The sequence below is a fragment of the Balaenoptera borealis genome (genome assembly GCF_965194805.1).
Source record: "Balaenoptera borealis genome assembly, chromosome: 19".
NCBI lineage: Eukaryota > Metazoa > Chordata > Mammalia > Artiodactyla > Balaenopteridae > Balaenoptera > Balaenoptera borealis.
This window is the reverse complement of record NC_138878.1, coordinates 11,720,505-11,736,925: the sequence shown is the minus strand read 5'-3', so window position 1 is coordinate 11,736,925 and position 16,421 is coordinate 11,720,505. Positions and strand designations below refer to the sequence as shown.

At 43.4% G+C, this 16,421-nt stretch overlaps 1 protein-coding gene across 7 annotated transcripts in view; it reads right to left on the bottom strand.

Moving 5' to 3' along the window:
- The window catches only part of WDR59 (WD repeat domain 59), an 84,258-nt gene extending 76,263 nt beyond the window's left edge, over positions 1-7,995 (bottom strand). For 3 of the 7 annotated variants that reach the window (XM_082366322.1, XM_082366323.1, XM_082366326.1), the window contains exon 1: positions 7,796-7,995. In XM_082366322.1, coding sequence (XP_082222448.1) covers positions 7,796-7,980 — 185 coding nt within the window. In that variant the 5' untranslated portion in view covers positions 7,981-7,995. The remainder of the gene's footprint in view (positions 1-7,795) is intronic. The other 4 variants (XM_082366324.1, XM_082366327.1, XM_082366328.1 and 1 more) reach the window with 2 other exon arrangements.
- Between the last annotated feature and the right edge of the window lie 8,426 nt (positions 7,996-16,421).

Below are 16,421 nucleotides of genomic sequence, written 5' to 3'. Positions count from 1 at the left end.
TCTGCGAGCCTCTGTACACAAATTGCTGCTGCCCTTGTTCAAAAAAATAATTTTTTCATGAAGGCAGCTGTGTTCTTAAGCATTTGGTTTCACCAATCCAAAGAAACTGACTGCCCTGCATCAAAAGGAAGAAAGTTTCTACACGGCATTTCTGCAGACATAAAACACAGTTCATCTGGTGCAGCAGAAAGGATGTGCATGGGCTTTGTGTCAGACTGGATTCAGAGCCCTCTCTACCACCTCTCTGGTGGACAACAATAAAAAATGGTCCAGCACAGGTTGTCACTGGCCTCCTGCACTGTTGGCTGTTTATTGGCTGTTTTACTTGATCCTGTGGCAGCATCAGAACTCATGATCACTCCCTCCTTCAAACCACTGGCTTCGTGACATGACTGCCTCCTGGACTCTTCCTAGCTTTGGACACTTGAAGGAACAGCTAGGAAAGTCTGTTCCTAATCCATCCATTTCTTCCTGTCTCTGCCTCAGCTCAGGCCTTTGTCGGTCCTCCCCTGGACAGGGACACCCGCTTGTCACCAGCCTTGCTCCCTCCACCCTCAGGGCTGTTGCAGGACCTACCTCTGGCTACGCTGCTTGCTTGCTCACACTCCCTTAGTGGCTCCCCATAGCCTGAGCATGACATTAAAGATCACTTCAGACCTCTCTTCCTGGGCTTCCTTGGTGGCTCAGTGGTTAAGAATCTGCCTGCCAGTGCAGGGGACACGGGTTTGAGCCCTCGTCCGGGAAAATCCCACGTGCCGCAGAGCAATTAAGCCCGTGCACCACAACTACTGAGCCTGAGCTCTAGAGCCCACAAGCCATAACTACTAAGCCCACGTGCCACAAATACTGAAACCCGCACGCCTAGAGCCTGTGCTCTGCAACAAGAGAAGCCACAGAAATGAGAAGCCCGTGCACGGCAATGAAGAGTAGCCCCCGCTCGCCGCAACTAGAGAAAGCCTGTGCACAGCAATGAAGACCCAACGCAGCCATAAATAAATAAAATTTTTTTTTTTTAAAAAAAGAAGGAAAGTGTAGTGGTTTAAAAAAAAAAAATCTGGGACTTCCCTGGCGGTCCAGTGGTTAGACTCCATGCTCTCAATGCAAGGGGCACAGGAGACATCTGTCTGAGGAGACATGACAACTAAATATAATGTGGTATCCTGGATGGAATCCCAGAACAGAAAAAAGACATTAGGTAAAAAATAAGGAAATCTGAGTTAAATATGCATTTGGGTTAATATATCAATATTGATTCATTAACTGTGGAAAATGTACCATACTAGTGTAAAATGTTATTAACAGGGGAAACCTATCAATAATTACTTCAAATGTAAAAGGACTAAATTCTCCAATCAAAAGACAAAGAGTGACTGAATGGATAAAAAAACAGGACCCATCTATATGCTGCCAACAGGATACTCGCTTTAGATGGAAGGACATACAGACTGAAAGTGAAGGAATGGAAAAAGATATTCTACGCAAACGGAAACCAGAAGAAAGCTGGAGTAGCTATACTTCTATCAGACAAAATAGACTTTAAAACAAAGACTGTTAGCAGAGACAAAGATAGGTGTTACACTACCAAATGTAAAATAGATGGCTAGTGGGAAGCAGCTGCATGGCACAGGGAGGTCAGCTCAGTGCTTTGTGATCACCTAGAGGGGTGGGTTAGGGAGGGTGGGAGGAAGATGCAAGAGGGAGGGGATATGGGGATACATGTATACATATAGCTGATTCACTTGGTTATACAGCAGAAACTAAGACAACATTGTAAAGCAATTATACTCCAATAAAGATGTTAAAATAAATAAACAAATAAATAAATAAATACCAAAAAAAAAAAGACAAGTGTTACATAATGATAAAGGGGTCAATCCAACAAGAGGATATAATATTTATAAACATTTATGCACTAAATATAGGAGCCCCTAAATATATAAAGCACATATTAGCAGACCTAAGGGAAGAAACAGACAACAATATAATAATATTAGAGGATTTTAATGCCCAACTTGCCTCAATGGATAGATCATCCAGATAGAAAGTCAATAAGGAAACATCGGCCTTAAACAACACATTAGGTTAGATAGACATAACAGTTATATCTAAAATATTCCATCCAAAAGCAACAGAACAGGGACTTCCCTGGTGATCCAGTGGTTAAGAATCCGCCTTCCAATGCAGGAGACGCAGGTTTGATCCCTAGTCGGGGAACTAAGATCCCACAGGCCATGGGGCAACTAAGCCTGTGCACCACAACTAGAGAGAAGCCCATGCGCTGCAATTAGAGAAGCAGCCCATGCACCACAACAAAAGATCCTGCATGCTGCAACTAAGACCAGACACAGTCAAATATAAAATTAAAAAAAAAAAAAAGCAACAGAATACACATTCTTCTGAAGTGTGCATGAAAAATGTTCCAGGATAGATCATATGTTAGGCCACAAAACAAGTCTTAATAAATTTAAGAGGACTGAAATCATATCAAGCGTCTTTTCTAACCACAATGGTATAAAATGAGAAATTAATTACTCAAACAAAACTGGCGGAAAACTCACAAATATGTGGTGATTAAACAACATGCTACTGAACAACAAATGGGTCAAAGAAGAAATAAAAAGAAATTTTAAAAATACCTTGAGACAAAGGAAAATGGAAATATAACATACAAAAATTTGTGGGATGCGGCAAAAGCAGTTCTAAGAGGGAAGTTCATAGCAATAAATGTCTATCTCAATAAACAAGAAAAGTCTCAAATAAACAATCTAACTTTACACCTCAAGGAACTAGAAAAAGAAAAATAGAAGCCCAAAGTTAGTAGAATAAAGAAAATAACAGGGACTTCCCTGGCAGTCCAGTGGTTAAGACTCCACGCTCCCAATGCAGGGGGCACGGGTTCGATCTCTGGTCAGGGAAGTTCCGCATGCCACGTGGAGCAGCCAAAAAAAAAAAAAAGACAACAGAGAAGATCAATGAAACTAAGAGCTGGTTCTTTGAAAAGATAAACAAAATTGACAAGCTTATGGCTAGCCTCACCAAGAAAAAATGGGAGAGGGCTGAAATAAAATCAGCAATGAAAGAGGACATATTACAACTGATACCATAGAAATACAAAGCATCATAAGAGACTACTATGAACAATTATACACCAACAAATTGGACAACCTAAAAGCAATGGGTAAATTCCTAGAAACATACAATCTACTAAGACTGAATCATGATGAAACAGAAAATCTGAACAGACTGATTACTACTAAAAAGACTGAATCTGGGACTTCCCTGGTGGCTTAGTGGTTAAGAATCCGCCTGCCAATGCAGGGGACATGGGTTCGAGCCCTGGTCCGGGAAGATCCCACATGCTGCAGAGCAACTAAGCCCGTGCACCACAACTACTGAGCCTGCGCTCTAGAGCCCGCAAGCCACAACTACTGAGCCCACGTGCCACAACTACTGAAGCCCGTGTGCCTAGAGCCTGTGCTCTGCAACAAAGAGAAGCCACTGCAATGAGAAGCCCGTGCACCACAACAAAAAGTAGCCCCCGCTCACCGCAACTAGAGAAAGCCCACACGCAGCAACGAAGACCCAACACAGCCAAAAAATAAATAAATCTATAAAAAAAAAAAAAAAAAAAAAGACTGAATCAGTAATCAAAAACCTGCTAACAAACTAAAGTCCAGGACCAGAGAGCTTCACTGGTGAATTCTACAAAACATTCAAAGAAGATTTAATACCAAACCTTCTCAAACTCTTCCAAAAACCGTAAGAGGAGGGAACTCATCCAAACTCATTTTATGAAGCCAGCATTACCCTGATACCAAAACCAGATAAGGACATCACAAGAAAAGAAAATTACAGGCCAATATCCCTGATGAACACAGATGCAAAAATCCTCAACAAAATATTAGCAAACTGAATTCAACAATACATTAAAAGGATCATACACCATGATCAAGTGTGACTTATTCCTTGGATGCAAGGATGATTCAATATCCACAAATCTGGCAATGTGATACACCATGTTAACAAAATGAAGAATAAAAATCATATGAACATCTCAATAGATGCAGAAAAAGCATTTGACAAAATTCAACGTCCATTTATGATAAAAACTCTCAACAAAGTAAATATAGAGGGAACATACCTCAACATAATAAAGTCCATATATGACAAGCCCACAGCTAACGTCATACTCAACAGTGAAAAGCTGAAAGCCTTTCTTCTAAGATCAGGAACAAGACAAGGATGCCCACCCTTGTCACATCTATTCAACACAGTATTGGAAGTCCTAGCCAGAGCAAATTAGGCAAGAAAAAGAAATAAAAGGTATCAAAATGTGAATGGAAGAAGTAAAACTGTCACCATTTGCAGAAGACATGATATTAAATACAGAAAACTCTAAAGACTCCATCAAAAACCTGTTAGAACTAATAAACTAATTAAATAAAGTTGTGGGATACAAAATTAATACACAAAAATCTGTAGCATTTCTATACACTAATATACACTAATACGTCATCAGAACAAGAAGTAAAGAAAACAATCCCATTTACAATTGCATCAAACAATCCCATTTACAACCTAGAAATAAATTTAACCAAGGAGGTGAAAGACCTGTATACTGAAAACTATAAAACATTAATGAAAGAAATTGAAAAGGACACATACAAATGTTGATATCTTGTGCTGGGACTTCCCTGGTGGTCCAGTGCTAAAGAATCCGCCTTCCAACACAGGGGACATGCATTCGATCCCTGGTCAGGGAGCGAAGATCCCACATGCCGTGGGGTAACTAAGCCTGCGTGCCACAACTACTGAGCCTGGGAGCCTCAACTAGAGAGCCCACGTGCTGCAAACTACAGAGCCCATGCACCCTGGAGCCTGCGCACCACAACTAAAGAGAAAACACACACACCACAACTAGAGAGGAGCCCGCACACCACAACGAAGAGCCCGCACACGGCAACAAAAGATCCCGCCTGCCTCAATGAAGATCCCACGTGCTGCAACTAAGACCCAACACAGCCAAAAAAATAAAAAAAAATAAAATTAAAAAAAAAGGACTTCCCTGGTGGCGCAGTGGTTAAGAATTCGCCTAACAATGCAGGGGACACGGGTTCCAGCCCTGGTCTGGGAAGATCTCACATGCCGCAGAGCAACTAAGCCCGTGCGCCACAACTACTGAGCCTTCACTCTAGAGCCAGTGAGCCACAACTACTGAGCCCGCATGCCACAACTACTGAAGCCTGCACACCTAGAGCCCGTGCTCCGCAACAAAGAGAAGCCACCGCAATGAGAAGCCCGTGCATCGCAACGAAGAGTAGCCCCCGCTTGCCACTAGAGAAAGCCCGCGTGCAGCAACGAAGACCCAATGCAGCCAAAAATAAGTAAATAAAATAAATTTATTTTAAAATAAATTAATTAATTAAAATACACTATCTCAGTCACACTAGCCCCATTTCAAGTGTTGAAGAGCCACATTTCCATCGTCTCAGAAAGTTCTAGTGGATGGTGTTGCTCTAGAAAACTATCGCTAAGCTTTCTTAGCATTCACACTCATCGATTCCAGGGACCACTTCAGAGTAGATGCCAAGCAGCACAGCTTCCTCACTATTAATCGGTGAAAGTAACATCTGTTTTATAAAGTAAATGACACATATAAAATGTAAAAAAGTTTCACCTTTCAGACTGGGGTTTTTCTCTGAAAAACCTAAAAGCTTTAAATTTTTTAAATGATTTTTAAAAGTGGTGGGGTCACACCAACGAAGACCCAATGCAGCCAAAAATAAATTAAAAATTTTTTAAAAAAGTGGTGGGGTGTTTGGAAAAGTTTATTGTTCTGTCTTTTCAGAAAGGCAGTGTGAAGAGTTTTAACTTTTTCTTTCTATGTTAATGAAATAGTTAATAAAATGAGTCCCTACCCCTCCCAGTGATCACCAAAATCAATCACAAAACCATGCTAATTCACACTAAGACTCACCCTTCCAAATGAATAGAAAAACCAGAAAGAAAAACAGAAACTCCTGCAAGCCAGTTAAATTACCCAATTTAGTTTGTTCTCTTACTATGACAACCGCTGTTCAGGTTTAATTATATGATACGACTTCATAGCATCCTAATATATGTGTCAACACCCTCCCTGCAGGTCTTTTCAATTACATCTGTGTAGAGAAGTAGGGGTGAGACTACCTGGGTTTCTGTGAAAATTAAAGGGTCTGCAGATTACTAGCTTCCAAATTAGCAAGCTCAGAGGTAGGACACATGATTCTGTTCTTAGTCCCCAGTGAAAGCAATTAACAAAAAGGGTAACAGGAATATGGTTCTTTTTCCCTGGGAGTCTGGCATCTTTCTTCCTCCCAGAGACACCATGCTGACAGTGCAAAGTGTTTTAGGATCATTTCACCCAAATGCGGTTGCTCAAATTCTCCATGGGCACTATGTATCAAGGGCACCCATAGAGCAAATTGGTGGGAGGTTCTCCCCTCATGCATCTTTACGGCAAAAGAAGGGATAGGTTTTAGAAAGAAGAAACCACATCACCCCCTTATCGTAAATCCAGATTCCCCTTCAGTATAAATCACCTGAGCACCAACACAGTGCCTGGTACAGTGTGCACCTGTCAAAAAGCTCAATAAACCCTTATTGAAAAAATGACTGAATGAAAGTCTGGCACACTGAAGGTATTCAATAAATTATGTGTTCGATACATGAAGACAATCACCAACACACTGTCCTGGGTGCTGGGGAAAGGGGGCATGATATTTATTGTAAAACGACTGTATGACAGGCTCATACAGTATGAAGCAGAGCAGTGTAATGAGCCCAACAAGGCCCTGGGGCCAGACGCCTGCGTTCAAATCCCAATGCGACAACATAATGGGAGGCCTTGGCCAAGTCACTTGGGATCAGCCAAATGGGGATCAGCTTCCCCGTTGGGGGGAAAAAAAAAACCTACTTATCTTGCATGGTTCTTTCATGAATTAGAAAAAGGAAATGTAGACCACTTAGCACAAAGCCCAGCATATGGAAGGAATGAAATAGAAAAATGATAAAATTTCCTAGTAAATACTAGTGTTCCTTTGGGCTTACCATGTGTCCAGCACTGTGCCACACATTCTAAATGTATGACTTCATAAAACTCTCACACCAACCGTATGAGGTAGGTACGATTCGCACCTCTTACAGGTGAGAAAACATGCACAGAGGGTGATGACAGGCTAAGAGCTGAGGCGGGATTCGAACCCGGGCAATACATGCAGTGCATACTCCTATTCACCTACGGTGTTCTCCACTATCCTAACATCAGTAACCGCTTAAAAACTTAGGCGCGAAACAGGCACTTTGCATGCATTTTTTTTTTAATCGAATCCACTCCAAAGACCTGTGAGGCAGGGTTAAGTCCATGCATCTGAGGCTCAAATAAGTTCTGCGACTTGCCCAAAGTCACCAGGCGAGGGGGTACCTAAACCCCCCTCGCTCACCACCCTGGTCATGGGAAGCCTCCCCTCAGCGCTTACTAGCGCGCAATCTCTGCAATTCGATGTCCCCAGGCAGACCCCACTCCCGGTATCCACGAGGGGAACCCCGAAACCCCGCCCATGCCAGCCCCAAACACCCGCCACAGTCATCAAGGACCCCCTCACCCGCTCGGGTCTGACAGGTCCGGGTCACTCCCTTGCCCATCTCTCCAGCCCGGACTGGGGGTCGCCCCGCCACCCCCAAGAATGACCCGGCAGCGTGGGGGAGGGGAACCAGGAAGGGCGCATGCTTAAAAGGCTCCATTAGGCCCCGAGCTCACCTGGGAGTCGCGGAACTCCACCACCACGTTCTCGCTGCTCCATCGCGCCGCCATCTCCCGCGCCCAGACTCGGCGGTCCCAGGACCACGCGTTCCCACCCACGACACCCGCGTTCGGTGAGCTCCACGCAGCCCGGACTCAGTCCAGCCACGCCCCGTCCCCCCTTCCGTCTGACCGCGAACCATTGGCTGACCCAAACACTGGCTCCGCCCCCTCTTCCCGGATCATCCAATTGCGGCACGGCGCCTGCCCCAAACAGACACGCCCCCTTCACTCCGTCACTCTGCTTGAGTCACCCACGCTTCTCGCGCCTGTGGATACACGCCCCCTGCCGCGAGCTCTGCCGGGAGTTGTAGGCCAAGGTCTAGCCACTTGTGGGCAATCCGCGAAGAGCTTGCAGGTTAAGGTTTGGACAAGGGGAGGCACCTCTCTGTCTCCTCGCTGGTGTCCTTCGCAAGGCCCAGGCCGTATAACCAAAGCCCGACATTAGTGCAAACCAATGGTTACCTCTTCCCCTGAGGCCTGCCACAAAGGCATTGAAAAGAGTGAATGTGCGATTCATTGTTTTATACAGTACAGCGGCGCCTGCCAAACTATCCAAGGACCCAGGGGGTCTCCGAAGGCAAAACAATTTTCATAGTCATACAAAGAAGTTATTTGCCTTTTTCATTTTCTTTCACCAGTGTACAGTGGAGTTTTCCAGAGGCTACATGATACATATTTGTAACAGATTGAACGTAGAAGCAGATGTGAAAATCCAGGGGTTTTCTGTTAAGCCAGACATTAAAGAGATTTGCCACTCTTCTCACAAAACCAATTTTTTGGAAAATAGTTATTTTTTACTTACAAAATGTGTTATTGATGTGAATGCGCATTGATGTTTAAATGAAATATATATTTTTTAAGTTCTCAGTTTTAATTTCTGATGTACTAGACATCTCCCACACAAAAGTTTTGGGGGGTCATTAATGCTTTTTAGGAGTGTAAAGAGAACCTGAGATCAAAAAGTTGGAGGACTGCTGTGCTAGTATGGGGAGTGGTGATTAAGAGGTTCTCTTTTTCAGCCCCAGCCTCTCAAATCCTGGGCTTAACTGGCTTAGCCTCAGTTTCTCTATGGAAGGAAGAAGTTTGTTTGCTTGTTGTAAGGAGTTAAGCAAGCATAGGGCCTGGAATATAGTCAACACTCAAGTGTAAGCTATTATTATTGTTGTTAATATTAACTCTATTTCTACATGCAAGTTGTTGCATGAATAGAGATAAGAAGGCTTCCTTTCCCTCCTGGAGTGTTGGATATAATGGGGAAGACAGACTTGTTAACAGGTTAGGGTGACCAACTCACGCCAGGAAGCTGCTCAATGTGGGCAAACAGAGACAGTTGGTCACTGTACAACAGGTATACACTTGGCAGAATTGTGTTTTATAAAAGCAATGTGGCAGGAGAGAACAGCTTAAATGGGAGACATGACATAGCATCCTGAAGACCGTGACATTTGAGCTTTTCAGTATATTATTAGGATTTTTGATAGAGTCCACTATCAGAAAAAGTACTTCAGCATCAGAAAGTGTGAAGGGCAGGATGTGTTCCAAAGACATAAAGCAGTTCCCCAATTAACACTCACGACACTGTGCTTCTTTCTTTCCTTCAAAATACACACCACAATATGTAACTCAATATTTGTTTATTGAATATTTTCAAGTTTTAGGAGGAGAGGGACCAGCTCTGTTTTGTTCAGCCCTGCGTGGCGACCGCACATACATGACACTCCATGAATATTGGTCCAATGAATAAATGCGAAAAGCATATGTCATGTCCACACAGTGCTGTCTAAATCCAAAGGATGCCTTCTGTGAAACCAAAAGCAATTTCTAAAACTATTCATGGTCTTTACTTGTAATTCTTTACACCCAGAAAGAAATACAGAATCACCAATAGTTCTCCGTAAAATCCCTTGCTTTCTTTCTCATTCATCTATCAGTTATTACACTCACACAACACGGCCCTTAAAAATTTCCTCCAGCCCTGGCCTCCACAGTCCTGCACTGGCTTTTCTTCCTGCCTTCCAGTTTCTTCCCAATTCTCCATCAAAAATGCCAAAGACTGCTCTAGAGAGAAGGGCCTCAGCTCAGAGGGCCAGGAAGGGGAAAAACTGCAAGCCACGTTGAAGGGCACAGAGATGGAAAGATAAAGAATAGTTTCTAGGTATGCTTATGCCATCACATAGGAATAAATGAATTAATTCATTTAACACATCATATTCTTATTTATTTGCCTGTTGCTTAGAATGTAGTAGGTGCTCAATAAATATCCACTGAATGAGTGGTTAGCAAATAGTCAGGTACAACTGTAACTTAGGGTAGATGACAGGATGTAACAAAAAGTACAGCTAGAAAAGTTCAAAAGGGCTATTTAGGAAGGGTCCTGCTTAGGCTTTGAAGTTTTATTTTGGATAGAGATAGAGGTAGAGAGAGAGATTTCAAAGCTCTCTGTCTGTCTATATATAGCTTGGTAATTCCTTTCCCACTAAAACCAGTAGGACTGACCCTGCCCAAGCATTTCTTCAACCCTCCTCCACTCCCACCTCTTTAGTTCATTTTTGTCTAGTTCTCAAAATCTGCTTGTCATGGTTATTAAGTACAGAAAGTACTTTGGGTTTCAAATCCTTGGTTCTCTCTGTTCTCCCAGTGTTTTCTTGAATGTGAAAAAGGCAAGGTAGAATTTTTGAGAGAGGGACCATGAGCCCCTTTCTAACTGCCTCCTCAGGCCTTCTTTCCATCTCCCACCCACGCTGTCACCACGAAAGAGTAAGGACTCCGGAGACAAGTCTAGAGCTCTCTGCTTGCTTCTTCACTACTGCGCTCCCCTGAGATCCGCATATGAATGTCCTGAGTCAAGAGACTGGAGACCATTGAGGTGTCCCTTGTCAAGCAGACCTCAACTTGCTGACCAGGCCACAGGGCCCTTATCACCAAACAATGTCTTTTCAGAAGGTCACTTGCTAGCCACGCCACAGGAAGGAAGGGTATGTGGCCAACCCAGAAATCCAGGGCTCTGGCTGGCTCTTATCAACAACTAGCCTTGCAAGTTTGAGCACGATCCTTTATCTTTCTGGTCCCCTGTTTCCTCTTCTGTAGAATGTGGAGTTAGCTGACCCCTCAGTCTCTCTACATCTGGGAATCTTGGAACCCTGCCCTGAGCTCTACCAGTAATTTCCCTCTCTTCATCAACCAACAAATATTTGTGGACGTTCCCACATGCTCCGGCTCCTTGCTATATGCATTTGGTTGATCATTACCCTGATTTTCTCTATTTACGTTTTCTCTTTTCAAGCAAAATGATTAAAAACCTAAAGAGCTATGAGAGGCCTGGGAGAAAGTTTCTTACTTGGAGATACTTGTCCATGCCATCCCCACCCTGGCTATTTCCCAGGAGTAGGCCCTAACAAGCCATTGCCCCCATTTTCTGAACCCTTCAAGTCCCAGACTTACATTCTTTTTTTAAAAAATTTATTTATTTTTGGCTGTGTTGGGTCTTTGTTGCCTGCTGCATGCAGGCTCTCTCTAGTTGCGGTGAGCGGGGGCTACTCTTTGTTGTGGTGCGCGGGCTTCTCATTGCGGTGGCTTCTCCTGTTGCGGAGCACGGGCCTCTGGAGTGCAGGCTCCACAGTTGTGGCGCACGGGCTTTGTTGCTCCGCGGCATGTGGGATCTTCCTGGACCAGGGCTCGAACCCGTGTCCCCTGCATTGGCAGGCGGATTCTTAACTTCTGCGCCACCAGGGAAGTCCCCCAGACTTACATTCTTCAAGGTGATGTTCGAAACTGGGGTTTTGCACCATCGTTATGCACTGACATTGCAAAGGCAAATGGCTTTGGCAATGCTGATTTTTTTTTAAGAATTGAGGTATAGGGACTTCCCTGGTGGTCCAGTGGTTAGGACTCTGTGCTGCCACCACAGGGGGCCCGGTGTTCTACCCCTGGTCAGGAAACTAGGATCCCGCATGCCTCGCAGCATGGCCAAAATAAATAAATAAAAATATTTAAAAATTGAGGTATAGTTGATTTACAATATTATATGTCTTAGGTGTATACCATAGTAATTCGCAATTTTTAAAGGTTATACTCCATTTATAGTTATTATAAAATATTGGCTACAGTCAATGCTGATTTTATCAGCTCTTTCTCCTGACTATTCTGGTAGGTGGGTTAGTGATTTATTAACCCTGTTTCACAGCTGAAGGAGAGCCACGAAGCAGTTCGCCCAGGGTAAGTGAGAGCATGAAGATAAAAAATAAAACAGAGGTCCCAAGTCTAGCTGGGGCCGTTCTTGCATCTGATATCCTTGCATCAAGAGTGTCCAGGATGGGGACTTCCCTGGTGGTCCAGCAGTTAAAACTCTGACTTCCACTGCAGGGGGCACGGGTTCGAACCCTGGTTGGGGAACCAAGATCCCACATGCTGCATGGTGTGGCCAAAAAGTAAAAAAAAATAAATACATTAAAAAAAAAAAAAGAGTATCCAGAATGACTTGCCACTGTCTCCAGACCTGTTAACTTTAAACCAAGAACCCACAGGAGAAACTTGGAACAAAATACGTACAGGACTCTTGATGCAACAAATGATGAAATGAAACAAATCTGAGGCTTCAGGTCTCAGTGGATGCCTGTTGTTAATGCCATGAGTCCCTCTTTCTAAGATGTAAAGGACAGAATCAAGCTACTGAATGATTGAACTTTCCCTGCTCTGTATCTTAATATTTTCATTTCAGGGGGAAATTTGTCATACAAATAACTGCACAAGGAGATAACAAGGGCATTGCCTGGGAAAGGCTGCCACTCGAGGTCCCACAGGCCACCTAAATTTAGTGTCATCACATTGCAGAAAGCAGGGTCTTCACCTTTGCAGATCAGGCTCTCAGCTGTTCAGTGGTGCCAGATGTGAGAGAGACTAGCTTATGATAGTAGACTGGAATATACACCTTAAGGGCAAATTATTAATATACAAAAAGAAATAGAGCTGTTAAGCAGATCTAATCTTTTTCACCCCGTTGGAAAGCATAGAGAGAAAATGAAATTGTCATGCAAAGATTCCTTGATGAACATGTTCACTGTAAAGCTTAGAAGTCCAGCTTTGCTCCTTCCAGCTGTATGACTTTTCAGTGTGCATGTGGTATATCCTTTTTTAAGATTTTTTTTTTGATGTGGACCATTTTTAAAGTCTTTATTGAATTTGTTACAATATTGCTTCTGTTTTATGTTTTGGTTTTTTGGCCACAAGGCATGTGGGATCTTAGCTCCCTGACCAGGGATCGAACCCGCACCCCCTGCATTGCAAGGCGAAGACTTAATGCATGTGGTATGCACTTTCTATATACCTCTATCTCTTTCTCTCTCTCTCTCTATTTAAATTTACATGGCTGAAACACTAAAATACAAAAAGGTATATAATGAAACGAAACATTTCCCATCTATCCTCTCACCCAGCTCTCCAGTTCCTACTGCCCACCCCACCCCAAGGGACTACACTATGTTGTTTCATGTTTCCATCCAGTATCTTTATGAATATGTAAGCAAAGAAAAATATAGATCTTTATTTGGGGAGAGGATAAGTTTCTTAATTTTCCAAGTTGGAATCTTCATTAATCATTGGCCTTATTAATCATTATTTTTAATGATAATGATGTTGATAAATCTTTCCACAGCTCCCCATGCCCTCAGGATATGGTCCATGCTCCTTCCCATGGCTCCCTGGACCCTCTTGTCAGCTTCTGAGGACCACTTCCTCTCTTTGCAGCTCAGCAGCATCTTTCAGTTCCTTTGAACATGCTGTTCCCTTTCCTTGGAACATTCTTCTCTTCCTGAAATACAGCTAATCCCCCACCTCCACCCTGCTTTCCCTGGCTAATCTCCAACTCATCTTTTAGGTCTTGGCTTAGAATCACTATGTCTGTGCCTGTCTCCTTCCATCAGCACCATGGTCTTGAACTCTCATAGCACTTAGTCATTCATTCATTCGTTTCATAAACATTTATTGAGTGTCGTGTACTTGCCAGGCACTGTTCTAGGCTATTTTTAAAAAATTAATTTATTTTATTTATTTATTTTTGGCTGCATTGGGTCTTTGTTGCTGCACGCAGGCTTTCTCTAGTTGCAGCAAGTGGGGGCTACTCTTCGTTGCGGTGCGTGGGCTTCTCATTGCAGTGGTTTCTCTTGTTGCGGAACACAGGCTCTAGGCACAGGGGCTTCAGTAGTTGTGGCTTGTGGGCTCTAGAGCGCAGGCTCAGTAGTTGTGGCACACGGGCTTAATTGCTCAGTGGCATGTGGGATCTTTCCCAGACTAGGGATTGAACCCATGTCCCCTGCATTGGCAGGCAGATTCTTAACCACTGCGCCACCAGGGAAGTCTCTGTTCTAGGCTTATTTACCACACTGTACTGTCACTGCCTGCTTTGATACTTCATATATATATATATATATATCTCTACATGTTACTGCACTGTAATTCATACACCATCAAATTCACCCTTTTAAGTGGATAATTCAGTGGGGTTTTTTTTTTTTTGGTATATTTACAAGGTTGTACAACCATCACCATTATCTAATGCCAGAACATTTTCATCACTCCAAAAAGAGACCCAGTAGCAGTCATTCTCCATTCTCGCCTCCCTCCAGGATTTCTTTCTGTCTCAATGAATTTGCCTATTCTAGACATTTCATATCAGTGGAATCAGACAATATAAGATTTTCCTATTCTAGACATTTCATATAAGTGGAATCAGACAATATAAGATCTTTTGTGATTGGCTCCTTTTACTTAGTGTTTTCAAGTTTCATTCATGTTGTAGCATGTATCAGCACTTTATTCTTTTTATGGCTGAATAGCAGTCCATTGTATGGATATACCACATTTGGTTTATCCATTCATCAGTTGTTGGACATTTAGGTTAGTGTTTCTTCTGAAGCCCTATGAGAACAAGACTCTATATGTTTTTCTCACTATTGTATCCTAGAACTTAGTGCAGTGCCTGGCACTTACTAGAAATTCATATTTTTGGAATTCCATGGTGGTCCAGTGGTTAGGACACTGCACTTTCACTGCCGGAGCCCAGGTTTGATCCCTGGTTGGGGAACTAAGATCCCACAAGCTGTGCCACGCAGCAAAAAAAAAAAAAAAAGAAATTCATATTTTGTTCAACATTAAAAAAAAAGTGTTGAATGAATAGGTAAATCAAAAGCTAGTTAGATGGTTACAATACTTATTGATTATATATTTATCTCCCCAGTAGAGATCTGTCAAGGGATCTAGTATCCTCTTTTCTGCATGGTACTGAAATACCCCGCTTCTTTCTTCAGGGAGGAAATTGGGTTAAATTTAAACTTTCTTGTTTTTCTTCAGATCACATATTTGGATCTTAGGTGTATACAAATTCCCCATTTAGGCACTTACAGATAACTTCTTGGGTATTAAAACATTCTGTTTTTGCTACATCATTTCTCATACAGAAATCTCAACTTCTTTCGGCAGGGCTTTTTGTTCACTGCCTCCCCTGGCCTCAAAAGCACTCCATGCTTGCACATAGCCTTCCTCCTGTTTCTTTCCAAGCTGGTCACACTGGGACAATCAATACCTGTGACAGATCAACCTTTCTTTTTTTGGTTTTAATATTTCTTTACACCTTGTTTTGGCTCCTTGATTTGGAAGTATCTGGAGGACATTTAGGGCAAGGAAGTCAGGCCAGGGACTGCGTGATGCTCATAGCCAGCACTCAGCACTTGAAAAATAGTTGTTGAACCAATGAATGGACGAACGAACGATGAATCAGTGAGTGTGAATATGTGAGAGAGACATATTGCAAAATGCAGACTTGGTCAGCAAATATTTATTGAGTACCTACTGTGTTGCAGGCCCTGTGGTGCATGCCAGGATAAATGGTAAACAAAACAGGGGTCCCGCCGTGGACTAGGGAGTTTCTAAAATCACTAGTTCTAGCTGCATTATTGCATTTTCATGTCTATATCTTTTCACTTTTTATCGTACACCTAATGATTTTCAGGATTACATTTTAGCTAAGGAATCTACCCATTTGCTTAAGCCCAAAATAGGAAGTTCTGATCTACTGTCAGCAAAATCTGGAGTCACAACTGCCCCAGTGAAAAGTACCCCCGAAAAACTAAAAATCCCCCAAATGCTAAGCTTCCTGATTTTAGGGGTTCTAGGATGGGGAACCTCCGATAGAACGGACAGCACGTCCACCAGAGGGCGCTGTGGGGGCAAATTTGTGCCGGGAGGGGAGCTTGACCAGTGACCCTCAAAGCCAGGTAGGCGTCTAGAGTAATTTTTATTCTTCCCTGCGTTTCCTTCCCACCCCTCGAACCATGGTAGCCCCTCCCCCCATAGGTGGTTCCCCTCTGAATCATCAGCTACTTTCAGGGGCTTAAAGAGTGCTTGCTTGGAAAGACGCCTTGCTTCTGTTCCTGACGCCCCATAGCTCAGGCCACTCAGTTTGCAGGCGGGTCGGGGCGGGCTGGGTGGGTGGGTGGGACCTCTCGGGCGTCAGCAGCCCGGCGCTGCAGGGGCTGCGAAGGGGTTAACCCGGCGGGGGGGGAGGGGGAGGGGGCGCGGGCGGCGCCTG